General features: G+C 36.9%; 2 protein-coding genes across 4 annotated transcripts; one reads left to right on the top strand and one right to left on the bottom strand.

Moving 5' to 3' along the window:
* Positions 1–1,680: 1,680 nt before the first annotated feature.
* LOC116006525 (TOM1-like protein 6) lies at positions 1,681–5,889 on the top strand. The gene is made up of 9 exons (XM_031246937.1): positions 1,681–2,075; positions 2,511–2,589; positions 2,749–2,847; positions 3,211–3,324; positions 3,670–3,833; positions 3,913–3,994; positions 4,077–4,162; positions 4,346–4,618; positions 4,726–5,889. The coding sequence occupies exons 1-9, from the start codon at positions 1,921–1,923 to the stop codon at positions 5,582–5,584; spliced, it is 1,911 nt and encodes a 636-aa protein (XP_031102797.1). The 5' UTR covers positions 1,681–1,920; the 3' UTR covers positions 5,585–5,889.
* A 158-nt stretch (positions 5,890–6,047) lies between these two features.
* Positions 6,048–19,024, bottom strand: LOC116006523 (regulatory-associated protein of TOR 1-like). Of its 3 annotated transcripts, none has more exons than XM_031246936.1 (23): positions 18,262–19,024; positions 16,092–16,194; positions 15,473–15,555; positions 15,213–15,371; positions 15,023–15,127; positions 14,775–14,935; positions 13,509–13,663; positions 13,266–13,410; positions 13,098–13,176; positions 12,839–12,940; positions 11,335–11,418; positions 11,146–11,256; positions 10,591–10,944; positions 10,320–10,509; positions 9,382–9,969; positions 8,918–9,250; positions 8,685–8,808; positions 8,063–8,187; positions 7,839–7,984; positions 7,510–7,611; positions 7,302–7,387; positions 6,893–6,977; positions 6,048–6,772 (listed from the first exon to the last, which is right to left on the bottom strand). In XM_031246936.1, exons 1-23 carry the CDS (start codon positions 18,607–18,609, stop codon positions 6,434–6,436), a joined length of 4,107 nt encoding a protein of 1,368 aa, XP_031102796.1. In that variant the 5' UTR covers positions 18,610–19,024; the 3' UTR covers positions 6,048–6,433. The 3 variants fall into 3 exon arrangements, with proteins under 3 accessions (XP_031102796.1, XP_031102794.1, XP_031102795.1); XM_031246934.1 differs by having other exon boundaries at positions 15,023–15,139; positions 18,262–19,023; XM_031246935.1 differs by having other exon boundaries at positions 8,918–9,247; positions 15,023–15,139; positions 18,262–19,023.
* Positions 19,025–19,510: the final 486 nt, after the last annotated feature.

Here is a 19,510-nt window from a genome sequence, read left to right as displayed (position 1 = left end):
TATAGGGCTAACGGGTATATCTTATAACTCATCACAGCATTAATCAAACTAAAATACTTTAAATAAGAGCGTCCTCGCCAATAATTTTTAGGAGAATTTTTTGCACACATGAAAAAAGGGATAGATGAGCTGGAGGAGATGGAAGAAGAAAGAGAAAAAAGAATCGCATTTATAAGAGGATCTGATTTTGAGTGGGCTCCACAATGTTTTAAAAAGAATTACTTGTGCCAGTGAACATAAATAATGTTCTAAGAAACAATTAATTGAATTTTGTGAGTGGAATCAATTAAGTAATTTTTCATCAAAATTTGCACCCTATGGTGAGATGCTGCAAAATTAGGTATAGAAACAAAACTAAGCAGACCAGTCAATGTTGAGTATTCCTTTGTAGACCAATAGAGTGAATAGACCATTACCTTTTAAGTTGGTATTTACGACTTTTCAAGTCCCGTGAGTTGACTGGGAAACTATACCCTCGCTTTACAGTAATCCACTTGTTTTAAATTAACCATATTCTTCATATATAATTCACTGAATAATAATAATAATAATAATATCCTCAAAATAATAATAATAATAATAATAATAATAATAATAGCCCCAACTAGGATGTATGATTGATGCTATTCTGATTTTATAACAATTAATAAATTACCTAATACGCTCCAATAATATAATTAATACAAAATATATCATATTTTTATATTCTTAAATAAAAATCGACATTTTTACTGTTGGTGTGTGGTAAAGTTCTGCACATTGTCTTTGTTGTTGCAGTTATTGCGATGTCCTTCGTTATCACCTCCATAGGCGTGGCAATCTGAGCTTATTTATTAAGAAAAAGAAAAAAGTTTTGTAATTTTGTAAGGAGGATCCACATTTGACAAATCAATGGCATTTGCCGGTAAGAAAAAGACATTTTTAGCATACTTTTCTTTTCTCCTTCCCATCATTTGCCTTTTCACCCATCTTTTCTATCCTCATGCTTCAATTTATTAAAATATAAATCGTAAATTAGACTGGATTAAAAGTGTAAAGTTACACTATGATAATAAAGATTAGGAGATGAAAATGTATTAATCAATCAGGTACAAGTTGGTTCGATGGGTATTGGAGTAGTCTGACCGGTAATCATTTATATATATTTCAAAAATATTGCAGTATAACTTTACAATTTTATTAATATCTTGTTTATCAATCACTCTGAATTATTAGGCTTTTATTTCTATCAAGTATATCATTGTCATTCAACCTAAATTGAGGGATTGAAAGAAAAGCAAAGGTCACGGATTCGATCCTTAACTTTGAGTATGTAACAATCTTAAATCTCCATGTCAACTGTCACACCCAATAGAAGTGTCTACAATTCAACAAAGAGATTAATCACTATGTCAGATAGTGAGAACCTAAGCTACACCTAAAATAGAAAAACAAAAAGAATGATGGGAAAGATAAATTATTCATATTATTGTGATTTTATTGATAAAAATAGTTTAATTTAATTTAGGCAGATTAAAAAAAATGTTAGAAAATTGGATTAAATAGAAAAGAAGACAGGGAAAGGAATTTGGGTGGAATTATTAATAAAAAGAAAAAGAAAGAGAAAAGGTTACGAAAATTCCGGGAAAAAAAAGAAGAAATAATAAGAAAAATAAAAGTGGAAAAGGCAAAGTAGGCATATAGAGAAGGGAAGAAAAGAAGGTACAAAGAAAGCTCCAGCTCCCATAGCGAAACAAGAATAGGAGAAAACTTTCTCGGGGAAAGAAAATGATTCTGCAAATTTTCCCGAGAAAATAACAACAACCCAGAACAAGAACAAGAAGAATCAGAAGGCCCAGAAGATAGAACAGAGCTTTTGTGCAGATAATTTAGAAAAAAAATAATAAATTTTGTGTGTGCTTGTGGGAGAAAGAAAGAAAGATGATATCATCCTTTGCGTCACCGTCGTCTTCGTCTTCGTCTTCGGCGTCGTCTTCAGTTGTGGTGCGAGTAGAGAAGGCCACAAGCGAGTTCCTGATCGGCCCGGATTGGACTCTCAATATTGAAATTTGCGATACCATCAATTCCAACCATTGGTATTTTCTGTTTTCTCTTTTCTTTTCATGTCCCCAAGCTCTAAAATCCCCCCTTTTTTTCTTCTGGGAAAAAAGTTGACTTTTTTGTTTCCCTTTCTTTTCTCCCTGGGGCTCTAGCAAGGGTAATTAACTGGAAATTGTTTGTGCATGTTTGCATATATAATCACTAAATCTTGAATTTCATAGCTGATTTTGCATGGATTTTTTTTTTTTTCTGAAGTTGATGGAGAAAAAGGGTATCTATTTATCTATTTATTTATATAATTATGATGATTGCCATAATTTCTATGAGTTTGGAGTTTCTGTTGCCCTTGTTGACCAAAAGATGTTTTCTATTTATCCTTGTTTTATGTTTCTCTTAGCAAATTTGTTTGACAAAGGATTGAGTAGCCAATAATCATTAAGTTGGAATCTATCTGTTGCTCCAATTTTCAGGTTAGGCAAAGATGTGGTAAAAACCTTGAAGAAAAGGTTGCAGCACAAGAATCCTAAAGTGCAGCTACTTTCTTTGACGGTAAAATATTTCTTGTCAAACAAATATTTGGGTTTAGTTTGTTTCATATTAGTGTGCTGTGTAGAATTGAAATCTATTGATGAACTTCAACTATAAAGTAGTTGCTTCCACTGTTCAATATTCATGCCTTGTTAACTGTTCTCTGTGCCTTCCCTTTAGCTGCTGGAGACAATGGTGAAGAACTGCGGGGATAATGTGCACTTCCAAATTGCAGAGAGAAATATCCTGCAAGATATGGTCAAAATTGTAAAGAAGAAGGCAAGCAAGTTTCGTTTTGGTATTCTATGGGATCATAGTTTGAGTATATGTGTGACTTTTTTGCCATAATTTATGTTTCACTTTGATATTCTTTGAGGTTTGGTTTAAGAATATCTCGTGTATAGACAGCAGCGTGACTTGAAAAGTTGAAATTTTCTTGACTATCTTAGAATCAATCAGCTGATTTTGGGTTTTTGTGCTTTATTTATGGGTGGGTTCAATACTTCACTTGCGTGTACTTGTATATTCATAATTCAGATGAAGAAAGGTAGCTTTGTTGTACTATGTTGCTTTAGTTTTGCATTTTACCATTTGCTTTGAGATCAATCAAACGCAATTCGTAAAAACTTGATGGATTTGCAGACTGATATGAATGTGAGGGATAAAATCCTAGTACTGCTCGACTCTTGGCAAGAGGCATTTGGTGGTCCTGGAGGAAAATATTCGCAGTATTATTGGGCTTACGAAGAACTGAGGGTGAGTTTTCGATGCTTGATTTTTTAGTTTAGAAATTTGTGTGGGTCGCAAGTTTGTGATTTTAGATGATTGACTATTCAATACAAAACATTATGTGTGTGGTGTGTTTGTGTTGCGTCTATTGCCTTGTGGAGCGTACTATGTGAGAGAGATCAATCAGAAACAGATGGGAGACAGGGTCCAGTGAATTATTAAAACGATTTGTTTTCTTTTATGAATGATAAAGCCATTCAATAATCAATATTGCAAAGTTTTATAGGTAATAATGAGTTTAAATCTGTGGCTAAGGACTGTTTGAAACTTATGGATAATGATTCTCATTCTTGATTTTGAAACTTGTTGCAGCGTTCTGGTGTGCAATTTCCCCAGCGTTCTCGCGATACAGCTCCGATTTTTACTCCACCTGCAACACACGCGGGGCCTAGACTGCCTCAACCGGGTTATGGAATGCCAAGCAACTCTTCAACGAGACTCGATGAAGCCATGGCAGCTGAGGTGGAAAATTTAAGGTAAAAACTAATTTGGATTCTATGTGCATATTGTGATCCGTATTGTCGTATATTTACTCTAATTTTCTCGTGAATACAGTTTATCAACTGTAAGTTCAATGCGGGATGTTCTGGATCTTTTAGCTGACATGCTGCAAGCCGTGAATCCTGGAGATTCTGCAGTAAGTGCACGAACCTTTTCTCTCTAATCTGATATTTAATTCCACATAAGGTCCTTACTTTCTTTTCGTTTTTATTTTCTAGGCTGTAAAAGATGAAGTTATAGTTGATCTTGTTGACCGTTGTCGGGCCAATCAAAAGAAACTAATGCAGATGTTAGCCACAACTGGGTAAATTCTCTTTCCCGTGTTGAGAGGCTTTCAACTTTTTTTAATTTTCTGGTGCTTAAGAAGGCTGTTGTGAAAATTCAATCTTTTATTTTTATCAAAACAAATAAACAATGCCATTTTGCTGTTCGGTAAAGGTTTAGTAACTAGGATCTATAGTATCTGAATTTATTTCTATTGTTTCAGGGATGAAAATCTTCTAGCACAGGGTCTTGAATTAAACGATAGTCTACAAAGCGTGCTTGCACAACATGATGCTATAGCTTCTGGCACCGTACTTCCAAATCCTGCCTCTCCCGTCAATCGGCCATCAATCGAGACGCACAAGCCTGACCAAAAAATAGCTGAAGGATCTAGTACACCACCGGATACTAAACCCGCTGCTCCTGTTGCTGCAATACCAAATTGTTTAGATGAAGAGGAAGATGAAGAAGACGACTTTGCTCAGTTGGCCCGAAGGTAGTTCTTGATATTCTGTCCGAAGGGGGATTCTGCTGGGCTGTATTTTCTCTGTTGTTTTATCTTTTATTTTCGTTTTGTTCTAAGATAGTATCACGCAAATGCAGGCATTCAAAAACTCCTCAAACAAATGAAGGTGTTAGTACTACCGGCACGATAACATCCCAAGGAGTGTCTTCGGATCCAGCCATGAGCAGTGCGTTGGTTCTTCGTGACCCTCCTGCACCTGCCAAGACCACAAATGAGCAAGATATAATCGAGCTCTTGAGCATAACCTTGTCAACTGTGTCTCCACAGGCACCTCAAACTCCTGCACAAAATGTAAATCAGAGGTCAGTTTCTACTACCAATCAAGAGAACTCGCATACCTCATCCGAGCCTTACCCTGGATATCAGAGCCAGACATTCAACAGTTATGTAGCGCCCTGGGCTCGGTCTCAGCCCCAGCCCCAGCCTCAGCCTCAACCTCAATTACAACAACCTCGACCTAATGGTCATCTTCAATACCAAGCACAACCACAACCTCAACCTCAACATAATGGTCAATTCCAATATCAGATACGCCCGCAACCTCAACCTCAATTCCCTCAGTACTCGGCTTACCCCCCTCCGCCTTGGGCTGCAACTCCTGGTTATTTCAGCAACCCAAATCCATCATCTAGGGCACCTTACATGCCCTCAACTCTACCAGCCACTACAAGCATGCCCACACCTGTAAAACAAGTCAACTCATTCCCAGCAGGAGGAAGCAATACTACAGCAATTAATGGAGGTGCAAGGATCGGTGTCAACTCTGCAACAAATCCCCCAGCTGCTGCTGCACAAAAAACGTTTATTCCATCTTATAGGCTGTTTGAAGATCTTAATGTTTTTGGTAACGAGGACCAGAGATTCAAGGCAACAAGCAACTCATCTGCTGGTATGTCTGGGGAAAACAACCAAAGTTGGATTTCAGGGCACAAGTGAAACACATTCATATATCACATACCAGCCATATATAATTCTGTCAATATTTATGTAAATGGGGGTGGAATGTCTCTTTTTTTTCGTTTGTATGCAGGGGAATAACTTAAGATTGATTGAGTTTGTGGCCATTGCACAATTAGTGCGTATTTTGTGCCAGGGGTTCATAGGTTTTTTTATGGCTACTGTTAATGGTATTTAGATATCTCAGTGGTTAGGCATTTGGTTTCCTATTGCAGATGTTTCTCAGGTTATGTTTGTAAACCAATTTCGTTGACATTATTAATCACAAATAATTTTCAATCAAATGCTTTGAATACATATAGATTACTCAGGACAGTAGTTTATGACAAATGCAAAATAGCAGATATTATCTAGTCTGCGAATTGCACATGACATTAACACAAATGTAGGCAAGTGAGATTTTTTTTTTAAAAACCTGGGAAGGGTACAGAAAAACCACAGCTGCTTTGCAAAATAAAATTAAATTATGTTAATAAGTGCAGGTGATCTATACAGATTAAAGGGGCTGACCAAAAAAAAAAAAAAAGCACACTAAGCCGAAAGGAATTAATAAGAACAAACAAAAAAAGGGGGAAAAAATAGACGAAAACATATTTACATCTTTCTTTACCTATGTATCAAATTATTAGATAAGCCTCCAATGAGTGTGAGATTCATCCAACTTCAAGGAATACTCTGTCCTGGAGGCCCAATGAATATGATAACATACAATGGCCGACCTGATCTTCAGAGATTCAATGCTGAGTGGCAGATTCATCAACAACCCAATTTTGCTGCTACTCCCATCCCCCACAATGGTGTTTCAATTCAATTTCCAGACTCAGGCTTTCATCTTGGTGGAGATATCTCATCAGCATAGAGAGACACACAGGAATCTGCAGCACCAGCTGCAAGCAGCACTTGGTATGGATGGAATGCGAGACACCTAACGGATCCAATCTTCTGTGCCATGAATGTTGATAAATATCGTATGGTGCCTAATTGCTCGCCCTCCAGGTTGAACACCTTGATAAGTTGCTTTGCTGACCCACTAGCTATAAGCGGTGCATGCCGATGAACAGCTAGAGCTGTAAGTGATCCCCTATGCGCATCAATTGTTAGGTATGCATCCCGCAGATTTCTCACATCAAGGAATTGAATATCACCCGCCTGAGATGCACTGACAATCTGAAATGAAACAGTAGATATGTTTGCTTGGTATTGTACAATCTTCAAATATCATCTATACAATGACTTCTCATTACAAAATTTGCCATTTATAGCAAAATACCAATGAAACTTTTTCACCTTAGCTGGATTGAGTCCAGGTTGAAATCCAATCCCCACAACTTTTTCTACTCTTTGGGTGTGTGGTCTTGTTGAACCAATGAGCCTACATAAATGCAGATCCAGTTACAAACAAGTCAACTGTGCAATTATTCTTACATACACAAACAATTGTATGCATATGTTTACATTGCATATTATTTATCTATATAGAGCAGATAGCAGCTGTAGATAAGTAGATTAGAACAATCAATTCATCCAAAAGTAGTCCATATACAAGCTTTTAAGATAGGAGGCAAATAGGTATTTACTAGAAAGGAGCACTTTCCAGCCAAGACATTGAAATAGTCAAAAGTAGATTTCACATCTTAATATGGAGTATATAAGTTGGATGAACTTATACAGGAGCGAAAAAAATAATTGGCCTTACATTTCAGGCATTCGAACGTCAAAAAGCCTAACAGATCCATCCACAAAACCAGCTGCGAATTGACCTCCATGAACCTGAGATGCAGACTACACAAGGCACAAGAAAACATATAAATTAAAAAATTAATTGTAAAACTAATGATATAAATGATTAAAATTATTCCAGGAATCTATCATTACAAATTCAGGAGGACCTATGAAATACCTACCAATGCTGAAATGCTGCAATCTGAAGATGATGGAATGGTATTTACAAGCTGCTCTTTGTCCAGGTCCCAGGCCATGATTGAAGAATTTTCACCCGATGCATACTGATAGAAGAATAATAGATTACATAAAAATAGAAATGACAGGGCGTACATAAGTGACATCAGAATGTATATGCATACACAGATGCATTGATCTACTAGTGACATTCCAGTAAATGTTATACAATAAGCAAAAAAATGTTTTATATATATATATATATACACTAGGCTTTATATACACAAACAACATAAACTTCTATATTTTCTATTATTTGAGAGTCAGGATGTACCAGGCAACCAGATTGCTGCTGCCAATCCACCACAGCATTCACACTTCGCATACCCACTCTGTGACCATGGATTGAAGAGAATGCAGTAACCAACTTTTGCTGACCTCTTGAAGTATAATCCTTCCAAATGCGGATGTTGCCATCACCTGCAAGAGGCAGCACCATTGATCATTACTGCATCAACAAAGAGTCTTGAATGTAAAATGAAGCAATAAAAGTTTTACTTGAAGCAACAAGTAGCAAACTCTCATCAAGCTCATTCACAAGGCACAGCTTTGAGATTCCTTTATCAGGGTAACTGTGATTATCAAAGCTGTTAAGCAGGGTTGCCTCCTCATAATTCCATACCCTGATGACAACCATACAAAAAATTATATTTATAGAGCTAGAGCTTGTAAATATATGAGAAAATTCATAGAACTTAAATAAAAATAATAATAATAATAAAATCCATAACTACTCATAACTTACAGCATTTCACAAATTCAAATTAACTTGGCAAAACCAAAGCAGGATTCAAGACAGTACACATTCTAGGCAATGGATCCCTATTGCTAACAGTAAAACACGGTTAAAGACTTGGGGCCATTGGACTGATTTAGTTCAAGTCCCATAAAATTGTAATATCTCAACAAATGGGGAGACACTGCTACATGCACCATCTATGGAGATCATTTTTTTCTACTACCAATTAGATTAAACAACTGCTACTGCCAATCCAATTCATAAGATATTAACTAATTAATCATAGAGGTTCCTACCTAGTAGAAAATATTGTGTTTCAGAAGTCCAATTGTATAGTAACAATTACAGCCTCAAGAAAAGAGAGGTCAATGAGGTTCCTACCTGATCCTTTCACTGTCGTCTGAAGCAATCACAAAAGGTGAGAATGGCTGCAACAAGGCAGTTTTGGTACCATTTTCAAATTTTGTATCCCAACTTGCAATTTGATTATGTAGCTTGCTCACAGCTGACAAAGGAAGATAAGCTTTAGAAACATTAATGTGCACTAGGGTAACATGCTTTTACAGAGAACTGAAGGAAATGGGAGATGGGAAAACACTACTAAGAAGACCTACTAGAGTGTTGGCATTTTGCAATCAAGTCGAGGGCCATCTTTTCCCTCTCTTCTCTTCTACTGATTATCTCTTCACTATCATCAGCTGGAGTAAGAAGTGGCTTTGAGAAGTGACCACAACTCCAATTGTATATGGTTGATTGTGGAAGAAAACTACGCTCAGAAGTTCCAGAAGATCCAGCTGTGCCCAAAAGCGGGTCAGCCAACCCAGAGTCTGGAGAATTTATTAAGTGTGGTCTGAACTCAAGCGAACAAACTCTCCTGAGGCCTGTCATATAACTGGCCCGAGGGGGGCTGACAGGAGGTGTTCTGAATGTCAAAGGCAGATGTCCTGCTGCAGCAATTGAAAAAATCTCAAAAAGAATATAGTAGCAGGCAAAGTGTCAAAACATTGACTAAAAGGAGAGAGCATTAATCTAAAACTATTAGAAATGGCTAATTAGTAATAATGAACAAGTTTGTTACCTCCATTCATGTCAAACCAAGAGGACGATCGAGCCAATCCAGCTAAACTAGTGCTTGGACCTGCTGCAAATTCACTAGACTTAACAGATTTAGCAACCACTTGTTCAATACCAATAATGGACAGAACACGACGACCAAGGCCCGAAATGCGTGGTGATGGATCCTTCGCCAGGGTACACATTGCTAATACACACTGTGAATACAATGCATTATCTAGTGGCCTTGTATGGTTCAAAACTCCATTGCTAATGGGATCATTTAATAAACCAGAATCAGAATGTTGTGATGAATCATCAGACAAGGGAGATCCATGCATAATACTTGGTGCAGCAAGGGGGCTGCTAGTGGACACTCTTCCATCCCGAGCTGTAGACTGGTTTTCACCTCCAATTCTCAATAAAGGAGCAATTGGAGATGGAATGATACTTCCATGAGGGACATAATGGGTTGGAGTAGTATAGCCACTGCCTGAACTCTTGACAGCAAAAGAAGGCAATGAAGTAAGCACAGAGTTATTTTGAGGCTTCAAATAAGTGGCTGCAACAGACTTCAGGTGCTTGTTATGCCCAAAGGCAAAGCGTGCCAGAGCTGCAATGATGAGATAAAACAATACAAAAGTTAATTGCATGTATGTGGGGACTAGATCCAGTGTACATGGGCTCTTCCAATCAAATGTCATCCTAAACTTTGCAATTCCCTAGAGAATTTCTACTTTAGGCAACAGTAAAAGTGAACCTTTCAAGGATCAAAACAGATTAAATATTTAACACTTCTTTTTTTTTTTATGCCAAAAATCTCTAACAAAACAAGTACAAAACATTATCAAAGAATACTAACTAAACACTAGAAATCTTTAAGCAGAAAGTGAACAGGGCCTTTAAACAAAGTAAAAAATTCTACCATATGAAAACAGGGTCAAAAGTCAAAATACTGCATACCTACTGCAACCTCAGCCCTAACCAATGGGCTTCCATCAGGCACAGCACTCAAAAGGCTCTTAACAATATTAACTTCAGCCCTGACCTTTTCATCATCATCACAATCTTCATCGCCACCAACTCCATCCTTAGAGGTGTCAAACCCAATGTCTAGCAAAGTGCCTAGTGCAAACACAGCAGCAGCTCGGACCTGATGCCAAAAGACTTGTTGATTAGACTCCTAACATGGAAGCAGAAATCAAAGTGGGAAATAATATGATTTGGTACAAACCTCAGGTTGGGGTGCAGCAAGTAGAGGTGCAAATATTGCAGGTGCATCAGACTGTAGGCCTATCATTTGTGCCTCAGTGAAATCCTCCCAGAGTTTCCCTAGACATAGGCACAACCACTGAAGGAAAAGAGGTTCTGTTTGTGCATCATTTGGAGCCGACCCCTGAAGATGTCTTAAGCAGACATGTATAAGACCAGCTTCAATACAGGCTTCTTGACCACGTCTGTGACCATCCACAATGACTGCCAAAACGAACGCAGCCATTGCACGCTGCTCTGGATAGGCTTCAATACTATCAAGAAATCTAGTAAAATATGTATGCCCACCATCCTTCACAAGATCAACCTGACAAGACTGATAACACAAATATATTGATATTTCAGAATGTAAATAATATTCTCATTTTTCTCTTTTACCACACTCGTCATGGAAAACAAAAAGAAATGTTGGAAATAGAGCACCATAAAAAATATGGGTATAATATAGTTAAGTATGTGGAAAATAAGAACAAATTTGACAGTGACTATAGACAACAGAGGAAATTTCAATGTCTACCTTATCAAGTGCAAGGATCTTTGTCCATATGAAGACAAGAATTTGCCTAAGTTCTGGAGTGGTGGTTTGCAAGAGCTTTAAAACATATGGAAATATACCCACAGATAATGCCTAGAAGAGCAGACAGTTAGTCAAAGTATTGAAATAAGAAGCTAGAAAAAACTAAAACCATAAACCATAATGATGTACCAGATCAACAGCCCAAGGGCCCATGTCCAAAAATCTTCCAAGAAGTACCAGAGCACGAAACCGATGGCACTGACTAAGTAACACCTATAAATGAAAAAGTAGAACCAGATACATATATTGCACACCAATCAATACATTACCAAGCTAAAGGTAACACAGAACCCATATTAAGAAATACAATAAGCAAGAATGGCATTAAGGATCATGTTTTGACATTCAATCTTTAGTAGGAAAAAGGAAAACGATAATAGCCAAACTATTAAGGGAAATTTGCATCTTGGTTAGTTACTGCCATGTGCCATCTAGTCAAATCAATCTCTGGTTCACAGACCAACATAAATGTCATCCTCCATTCCCAATCATTGTGATTTACATATCACCACCGACAAAGGGGTATATGGGTTAACCACAAGTTTGCAAAACTTAATCTGATGGGGGCATTTGCATCATTAAATATCACATTTCAGCCATCCTTTGTGTGAATGCATATATTCTTCATCTTCTTCTCAAGAAGAGAAGAAAACATGAACTTGGGCTTGCAGCCACTCCCAACACCAACACTGCTTCCTTCCCACCTAAAAGAATCTCCACTTTATCGCCCAAACTTCTACAATAAGTGATGAATGCTGCAATGACAGCATAAATGCTGCAATTGGAGTTTTGGAACTTCTTCCCTGTCTTCTCCATGCTGGGTCTTCACAGAAGAGGGTTTGGATTGGGAATGAATGAAAAGATTGGTTTTGGGTACTATCTCAGACAGAGATAAAGTTAACAAAAAAAATACATGTTGGAAATCCAAACCCTGACAGACTTGTAACTGAGATGGCCCAGGTACCATGATGGTTATGAGCTGCCAGGTGCTGTGACTTGTGGCTGTTCACATCTGGTGTTCAGTGAGGGAAAATCAAGAAGTACAGGTCTATGTCATTGCTAGAGGCAGTTTTGGGCCAAGCAGGTCTGTTTACTTGGACAATAGCCTTAACAGTAACCACTAAATGAATTGGGAGAGATAGCTCATGAAGGGATAGTTGATAAATGAGGATCCCTTTACCAAACTACCCCTCTAAATTTAGATTTGCCATGCAATAGATTCAAAAGAGGGTGTCATTTGAGGACTCAAACTGCAATGATTGGGAACAAGGGTGGATCACATTTGCATTTACCTGTCAACCATAGATTGATTTGACTAGTGGCCCATAACTTGGGGATCAAAAAAGCAATTTTCCCAAAATAAGATCATAACAGCCCCAAAAGATAGAAACTACACATACAAGCCCCTAGAAAAACAATAGTGATTAAAATGACCACACACATAGCAAAATATGCACTAGTTATAAAATAATGAAAATATTAAACTTGTCATCAAAATAACATTAAAGAAACTGGAGTGGACGGGAGAGACAGAAGCATCAAATTTAAATACCAACAAATTTACCAAAGTTCATAATTACTCAAGACCAACCAAATTATGGGCCTCATTGATTATTACGAAGAAAAACTCTACCTGAAGCACAATAGGCAACTGTTCTGGAGGTTTCTTGTGCTCTGATCCATGATCAAGCCATACCTCAAAAGCTGTCAACTGCTCAGTGAAAAAGGAACTAGGCTGAAAATTGAAAAAGGTATGAAGTCAATGTTGGGAGAGAAATGTTGCTAGTCAATACTTCCAAAACATTTAAAACTTGATGAATTGCATAAATTTAACAAATGTGGAAAAAATTGGATGCAAGTTTACAACAGAAGAACAAACTGATAATTCTCACTTGAAACTCAGTATTTGGATCCTCAACTAAAGTTGGAAGCTGAGAGAGGCATATTTCAGCAGCCATGTCCCATGCATCCCTATAGAGCATGTGTTAACACAAATGAATGAATGAGGAGGATGCAAAGTTGAAGAAGAACATACAATATTAAGAACTACATGTAGTTACCACATATGATGCTGATGAGTAGGTGGCAACATCGGGTACGAAACTGGTGAACAATTTGCTGAGCGCATAATTCTTTCAGCAAGTAAGAAATTTCGAAACAAACTGGCAACTAGTAGATCTTGCCTGAACAATCTTTGAAACAGATCTACACATTCAACAATCATTTAAGGTTAAGACAAAGATCAACATGCAATAAAACTAGATGATGGCCACGCTGACCCTATTATTAATCTTTCCCTTTACCATGAGGAAGAACATTCCAAGCAATTGTGTCCGTAACTGCTGTAAATATCCAGTTCAATTCCCCAAGAAGTGTTTTCCGATCAGTTTGCCGGCCAGGAATTCTATCTATGAGAGAATAATCAAGTGACTCCCGCAACAACGATCGAGTGCAGAACCTAATAACCAAACAATGAAAATTGTGAGACTACAAGATACTCTATAACTAATAATGAAAAATAAAATAAAATAATAAATTAAATAAATAAACAGAAGCATCCCAAACAAGTTACACTTGATTTTTTAAATAAGCAGTTCAATTTAATATATGGAGAGAAAAATATAGAATTCAAGCGAGAAATTGAGAAAACAGGACAGAAATGAACTAGAGGAAACAAGGGGAAAAATAAATTTAAAAAAAAAATAAAAATAACAGCAACAACTAAGCTTATCATCCAGGAGGATCTTCAATAAAACCCAGTGCAATAGTATCATAAATTTAAGACAACACATACTCAAAGGCCTTATGCCTTTTTGCCAATTCAAGTATTCAACACTGCTTCTAGGTTAAAACTTAAAAGGAAATATTATATGTTTAATATCATTAAGGGAGGAACAATCTGTTCATTCTGTGTTTGTTGAGATTAAAGTCCAATATTTGCAAAACAAGTGTTGGACTTGTTTATGCAAATCCAACTCCTAATAAAGAACTCAAGGTTACATTAGTCAGTTTACTCCTTTACTTTGAAGCTGTGAGACCACTCGCTGAATCAACCGAAGGTTCAACACGGACCAGTTTCAATAAAAAAAAAAAAAAAAAAAAAAAAAACAAATTTTAGTCATTTATGCATCTGTCAATAGATTCAGTTATTGACAAAATTGTTGATTAACAGAAACTACTTGGATGCCAGCTCTTTTGTTAATCCTAATAGATATGCATCCAGGCAGCCACACACAAGAAAGGGGTGTGGGACCAACCACGCTATATATGGCTCTGCATGTGACACAAGAAGTAGGTGTAAAAGGGACCACTTCAACGATGAGGGAAAACGCTTCAATAGGTTCCCTTCAATATGATAGCAGCCCAAACAGAAGGGCAGTGAAAAGTGAAAACTTTATGCAGCATGAAAATCAAAGGTAACAATTCTGTAATTGAGATAGTTATTAAGAATCAAAATCAAAATAGCACCTATTGTCAGCCTCTCTGACTACAGATATGTGATACATAAAGAATAATAAATGACAAGTAGAAGAAGAAGAAAAAGACAAATGTAGTTGAGAATTAGTCACCATCTCAATGCCATTTTAATGGGCGTAGTGAGGCAGGAAGTAAAAACATCAGCAGGAAATTCAGCACTTTGCGGAAGGGTTTCATGTGCTTCACATGCAGCAAGCAAAATGCAATCCCTCGTAGAAGGCCCAGAAGAATTAGAAGCATTCCAGTCCTGAAGCTGTTTTAGAAACATAGCAATGCGGTTGTCAATTCAAGATCAGGAAACCACTAGTTTGCACTTCATGAACAAAAATTAGTCACTTGCCTCTATGAACGCATTAACAATCATTCCAGCAGCAGAGCAGTCAAAGACATATATTGATGGGGTCCTCAACCAAGAATCCAAGTCATTGATCGGCAAAGGGATATACTGTGTATAACTCTAAACAATCCATACCAATAAGAATTAAAAAAACATTTTACAGAGCCTAAAAAGTTCATGGCAAGAAACAAACCTTATTGAATAGCCATATTTCACCATTTGGCGTTGGCTTTGGAACACCATGTCCATTATAGTGAAAAAGCACTCGTTCTGACTTAGCATATTTACGACATGTTGTGCACAGTTTTTTTACTTCATCTACAGTGGGGTCTAAGGAAATCTTATAGCGGGCCTGCAAATAGACATTTTTTTATTAATTCACAAGTTACAAACCATATAACAGAACTAAGACTTCTCAAGCAGTACTTATGATGTAAACTGCATCATTCTTACCCTAGGTTGCCATCTCTCATATTGCTGGTTCAAAGTCCTCCCAATTGTTTCAAGTGCTTTTTGTGGGGCCATTGAAAATGGATCTGTCAAAAGTCAGAAAAATAGACCAAATTTGGCAAAAAATTAGTCATGCCGGCGTTGAAGAACAAACGTAATAGATAATAAGCATTAACATCAAAATTTCACTCTTCCTCTTTAACAATATAACCCTTTTCATGATATAGAAGACATCTCAAATTGTTCCCACTAAAACAAAACAACATTCATAGAAAAATCCAATTTCTGAGTTTGAATTTGAGGGGTCATGAGTTGCAATTCTTCTAGTAAAATGAAATTTAAAAAATAAACAAATAAATAAAACAAAAACAAAAACATTTTGCAAAGGAAAGGAAAAAATGAAGAGACATGAATATCTCAGATAGTTAACAACATTATTAATGATATACTAATATTCTTTCTTATCAAAAAATTAAAAAGTTCATTCCCAGAAAGTTCAGGATCAAGAATTAGCTTAGTACAAAAGTTGGAAAATCATAGATATTGATCAAAGCTGGGAATTGTCAGCAAACAGACAGAACCAAAGTAAAACAAGCAATAGGAACTAGAGAGATCATTTTACCAATCCAGCACTCCATCCGGGCACAAGGAGATATCTTGATTACATCAGGAGGATCAACGCTAATGTTTAAGCATAAAACAAGAGCAACACATCCCGTTTTCATCTACAATAAAAACTCTGAGTTAAGACAAGACTGCATAGAAAATATTGACATCTTTTTGCATCTAAAATGGACCATAATAATAATCATACGGAGAGTAAAAGCTATCAGACAAAATACAAGCTAAAAATATATCACATTAGGCATCTGAAAATAAAGAATTGCATTACGAGCAAGCTAACAATGTTGTCCACCTATCAATACAATGCAGTATACAATATGTGCATTCACAAGCAAAGACTATCTTTGACCCAATAGAATATCTTTACTTTAATTGATAGACTCATCATCTTTAAACTTTCCTCTTCCAGAATCACAAGCATCAAGCCAAAAAAAAAAAATCATTTAGGTTAGATAGAAGTCTAGAAAATATCCAACCAACCAGATGCAATAATTATATCTAGTTCATTCCAAAACATATACTTCAATACTTACCATCACAGGTTGCAAGCTAAAGATCTTCCATTTTTAATGAATATTCATAGAACAGTGGTTAGGAAGCATGAAACTTAGTACCAAATAGGTTATTCGAAGTGTTAGGCATGAATAATCATAGAGCAAACAATTTGGCACAAATTACAAGACAAGGACCATTTCTAGTACATAAATCCACTTCCTATCTGTTAAATAGTTAGAATACTCCTAAATTAAGTTTAGGAATCATTTGTTTTCAAAAAAAAAAAAAAAGGTTAGGAATCATTCAAGTATTGGGTTCCTTGTAGTTTAGGAATCCTAAGGATGGTAAGATTCCTAATTCCCCATCACCTGACCAATAGTGTAGTATACATTAAAACATACTGAAAGACATAAAGTATATTATCTTATTATATTATCACATACACCTTATTGGAGAGTGGTGGCTCTTTGCCTCCCAATCAAGCACCATGCTCAAGATATCTAATACAAACTATAGCAGATGATGTAAGTAGGCCAGAAAGTGTGTCAGGGGAAAGGGGGGAGGTGGTGTTTGGTAAAAGATTGGCCACAAATCAAATTTTGGTTATGAGAATTCAAATCATGCCAAATTTATTAAGCATAATAATAATTTAATCTAAAATTATAAGCCCAAATGTCAAATGAAAGGAAGAATAACTACCAAGGATTATTTCAACCAATCTAAAACGTTTTTTTTATAATTCAAACATACTTAATGGTAGCAAGTGAGTGTCTTGCTATTTAAATTATTTTCCATAACTTGAACTATCACTTCAATACTTCATTGAGATATTCTAGTGTTACTTATAGAGTGCAGATGGAACAATGAAAATTCCTTGTAAAATATACCATATTCACATCAAAGAAAAATACCTCTCAAAAGGGTGGAAGGCACCCATAATGGCAGCCACCACTCACTCTTTCTCTCTCTCTCTCTATTTCCAATCAGGGCCTTCGTGGAGAAAAGGTGCATAAAATTAAAAAGGGATTTTTGAAAAGATCAATATTTGAAAATTCAACCCAAAAAAGTAAGTCCTAGCCTCCAAACAGTGATACATGGGAATGATCATTATCCCAATTTTTCCAACAAATTTGATCTCCTAAGTAGTTTTATCAACTATATTACAGACAAATGCAAAACAATATTAATTCCCTCCCAGCTCACAAGGCACTCTCAATAAAGCAGATAATCAGAGCTTATAACACAAAGGCAGAATCCGATTTGAGATATTTTGCTGTAAGTCACTGGAGGAAAGGGAGAAGTGTGTCATTTACTTTTGGCACCTACAATGATAATGCTTAATTGAGATTTAATATGGTTTGATATCCATAGTTCAAGTAGTCAGCCACATGAGCACTTCAGCCTATTATCTCTTTTATTTAGTTTTACTGCTTTGTTAACACTTTAAATGCCCCAGACAAAAATTCATTCACAAAATGCAATCAATAAGAATCAACATATACATGTTTGCCTAATCTACACACGAGGCAAGTCAGAAGAAATTATATTCGAGTTGAACATGGAACCTAAGAAAGCAGCAAAACAAAACAGAATGTGCAATAGTAATAAGTGAAATAAATGCAGCAGCACAAAGGTGATGCAAAGGAATAGAGGGCAATGGGGGCACATCTTACTCGATCCCTCGGACGCCATTTGGAAACCAGCCCACTTTCCAAGGGTCCAGACGGCACGCATTCTTCAAAGCCATCATGCCGAAGCTCACAAAAGACTATAGTCTGCGGCAGATACGCCATACTTGTGGTTGTCGTCGTCATCGAAGTGGTTGCATTGTCACCACTAGCACTACCACTGCCACTGCCGGCATAGCTACTACGAGCAGTCTCCAAAGAGTCCCTAATCCTATTGGGATTGCTACTCTCCGTCTCCCCGTCCTCGTGATTGGCATAGTCCTCCAAGTGGCTGGAAACAACGGTGGCCGACGACTGCGAGAACCTGGAAGCCATCAAATCCCCCAATGCCATTCAAAAACAAACCAGCGAAATCCAACAACTCAAGCCAGCAATTAGCCTTGCCCTAATCTCACAAATTTTGGTCTGCAACTCATAACCCTAACCCCCAACCCCGGCGGAAATGAATCCGGAAAAGATCGGCGATTGATTCCCCGGTAAGTTATACAGAGAGTGAGATGTGTGCGGTGAGGTTTTGGGATTAATCAACGAAGCCGGAGAACCAGCGGCGCTGGGAGACGGAGAGGAATACGAGAGAGGAATCCAGTTCGAGAACCACCAGAGAAGCTTCTGGAGAAGCCGAGAAGATGAATCCCTAGAAGACGGTGGTGGTGGTGGTAGTGAAAGAGGAGAAGAGAAAGAGAAGAGAGAGAGTTGAAGAAGCGCAGTGCGGCTGCTGAAGCCAAAGAGAGAGAAATGGAGGATTTTGTGAAATATAAGAGAGAGAAACAAATTCGCACGGTTTTTTTTTTCTTTTTTTTTTTTTCCTTTACTCCGTTGTTCCGTTTACACTGTAACGGCTTCTACTCCGTATTTCCGCACCGTATAAATTTTACGTATTTGCACGCCTTTTAAGGGCTGAAGTCAGCTGATGCAGAGGAGGCTGTAGTTTGACCACACAAAACTTGGTTTTCTGTATTACACTTACTTTGCCCTCGACAATATTCATTACTATATTTTAAATTAATATTGAAAAAATGCATATCCAATAATTATTTAATACTTCCTTTTTGTAAATTTGAATTGCCAATACCATCATCAATGAATATTATATTCCTCTTATTTTCTATTTTAACAAAAACAAAAATTATAAGGGAAAAGGGTCAAATAAGCCCTCCAATATTACCTAAGGAGTCAATTAGGCCCCTGAACATTTTAAAGTAGCAATTAAACCCTTAAACATTGTATTTTGATG

Source organism: Ipomoea triloba, chromosome 15 (genome assembly GCF_003576645.1).
Source record: "Ipomoea triloba cultivar NCNSP0323 chromosome 15, ASM357664v1".
Lineage (NCBI taxonomy): Eukaryota > Viridiplantae > Streptophyta > Magnoliopsida > Solanales > Convolvulaceae > Ipomoea > Ipomoea triloba.
The sequence above is the reverse complement of the archived record's forward strand: the minus strand, read 5'-3'. Positions and strand labels throughout refer to the sequence as shown.

Excerpts from the sequence above, each read along its gene's own strand:
- LOC116006523 (XM_031246934.1), bottom strand. The coding sequence starts at position 18,609 with ATGGCATTGGGGGATTTGATGGCTTCCAGGTTCTCGCAGTCGTCGGCC. Across the intron at positions 13,411-13,508 it reads TTGGAATGTTCTTCCTCATG|ATCTGTTTCAAAGATTGTTC; the intron begins GTAAAGGGAAAG and ends TTGAATGTGTAG. Across the intron at positions 8,809-8,917 it reads TGCAAAATGCCAACACTCTA|CTGTGAGCAAGCTACATAAT; the intron begins GTAGGTCTTCTT and ends TTCCTTTGTCAG.
- LOC116006525 (XM_031246937.1), top strand. The coding sequence starts at position 1,921 with ATGATATCATCCTTTGCGTCACCGTCGTCTTCGTCTTCGTCTTCGGCG. Across the intron at positions 3,834-3,912 it reads GCTGAGGTGGAAAATTTAAG|TTTATCAACTGTAAGTTCAA; the intron begins GTAAAAACTAAT and ends TCGTGAATACAG. Across the intron at positions 3,995-4,076 it reads TGAATCCTGGAGATTCTGCA|GCTGTAAAAGATGAAGTTAT; the intron begins GTAAGTGCACGA and ends TTTATTTTCTAG.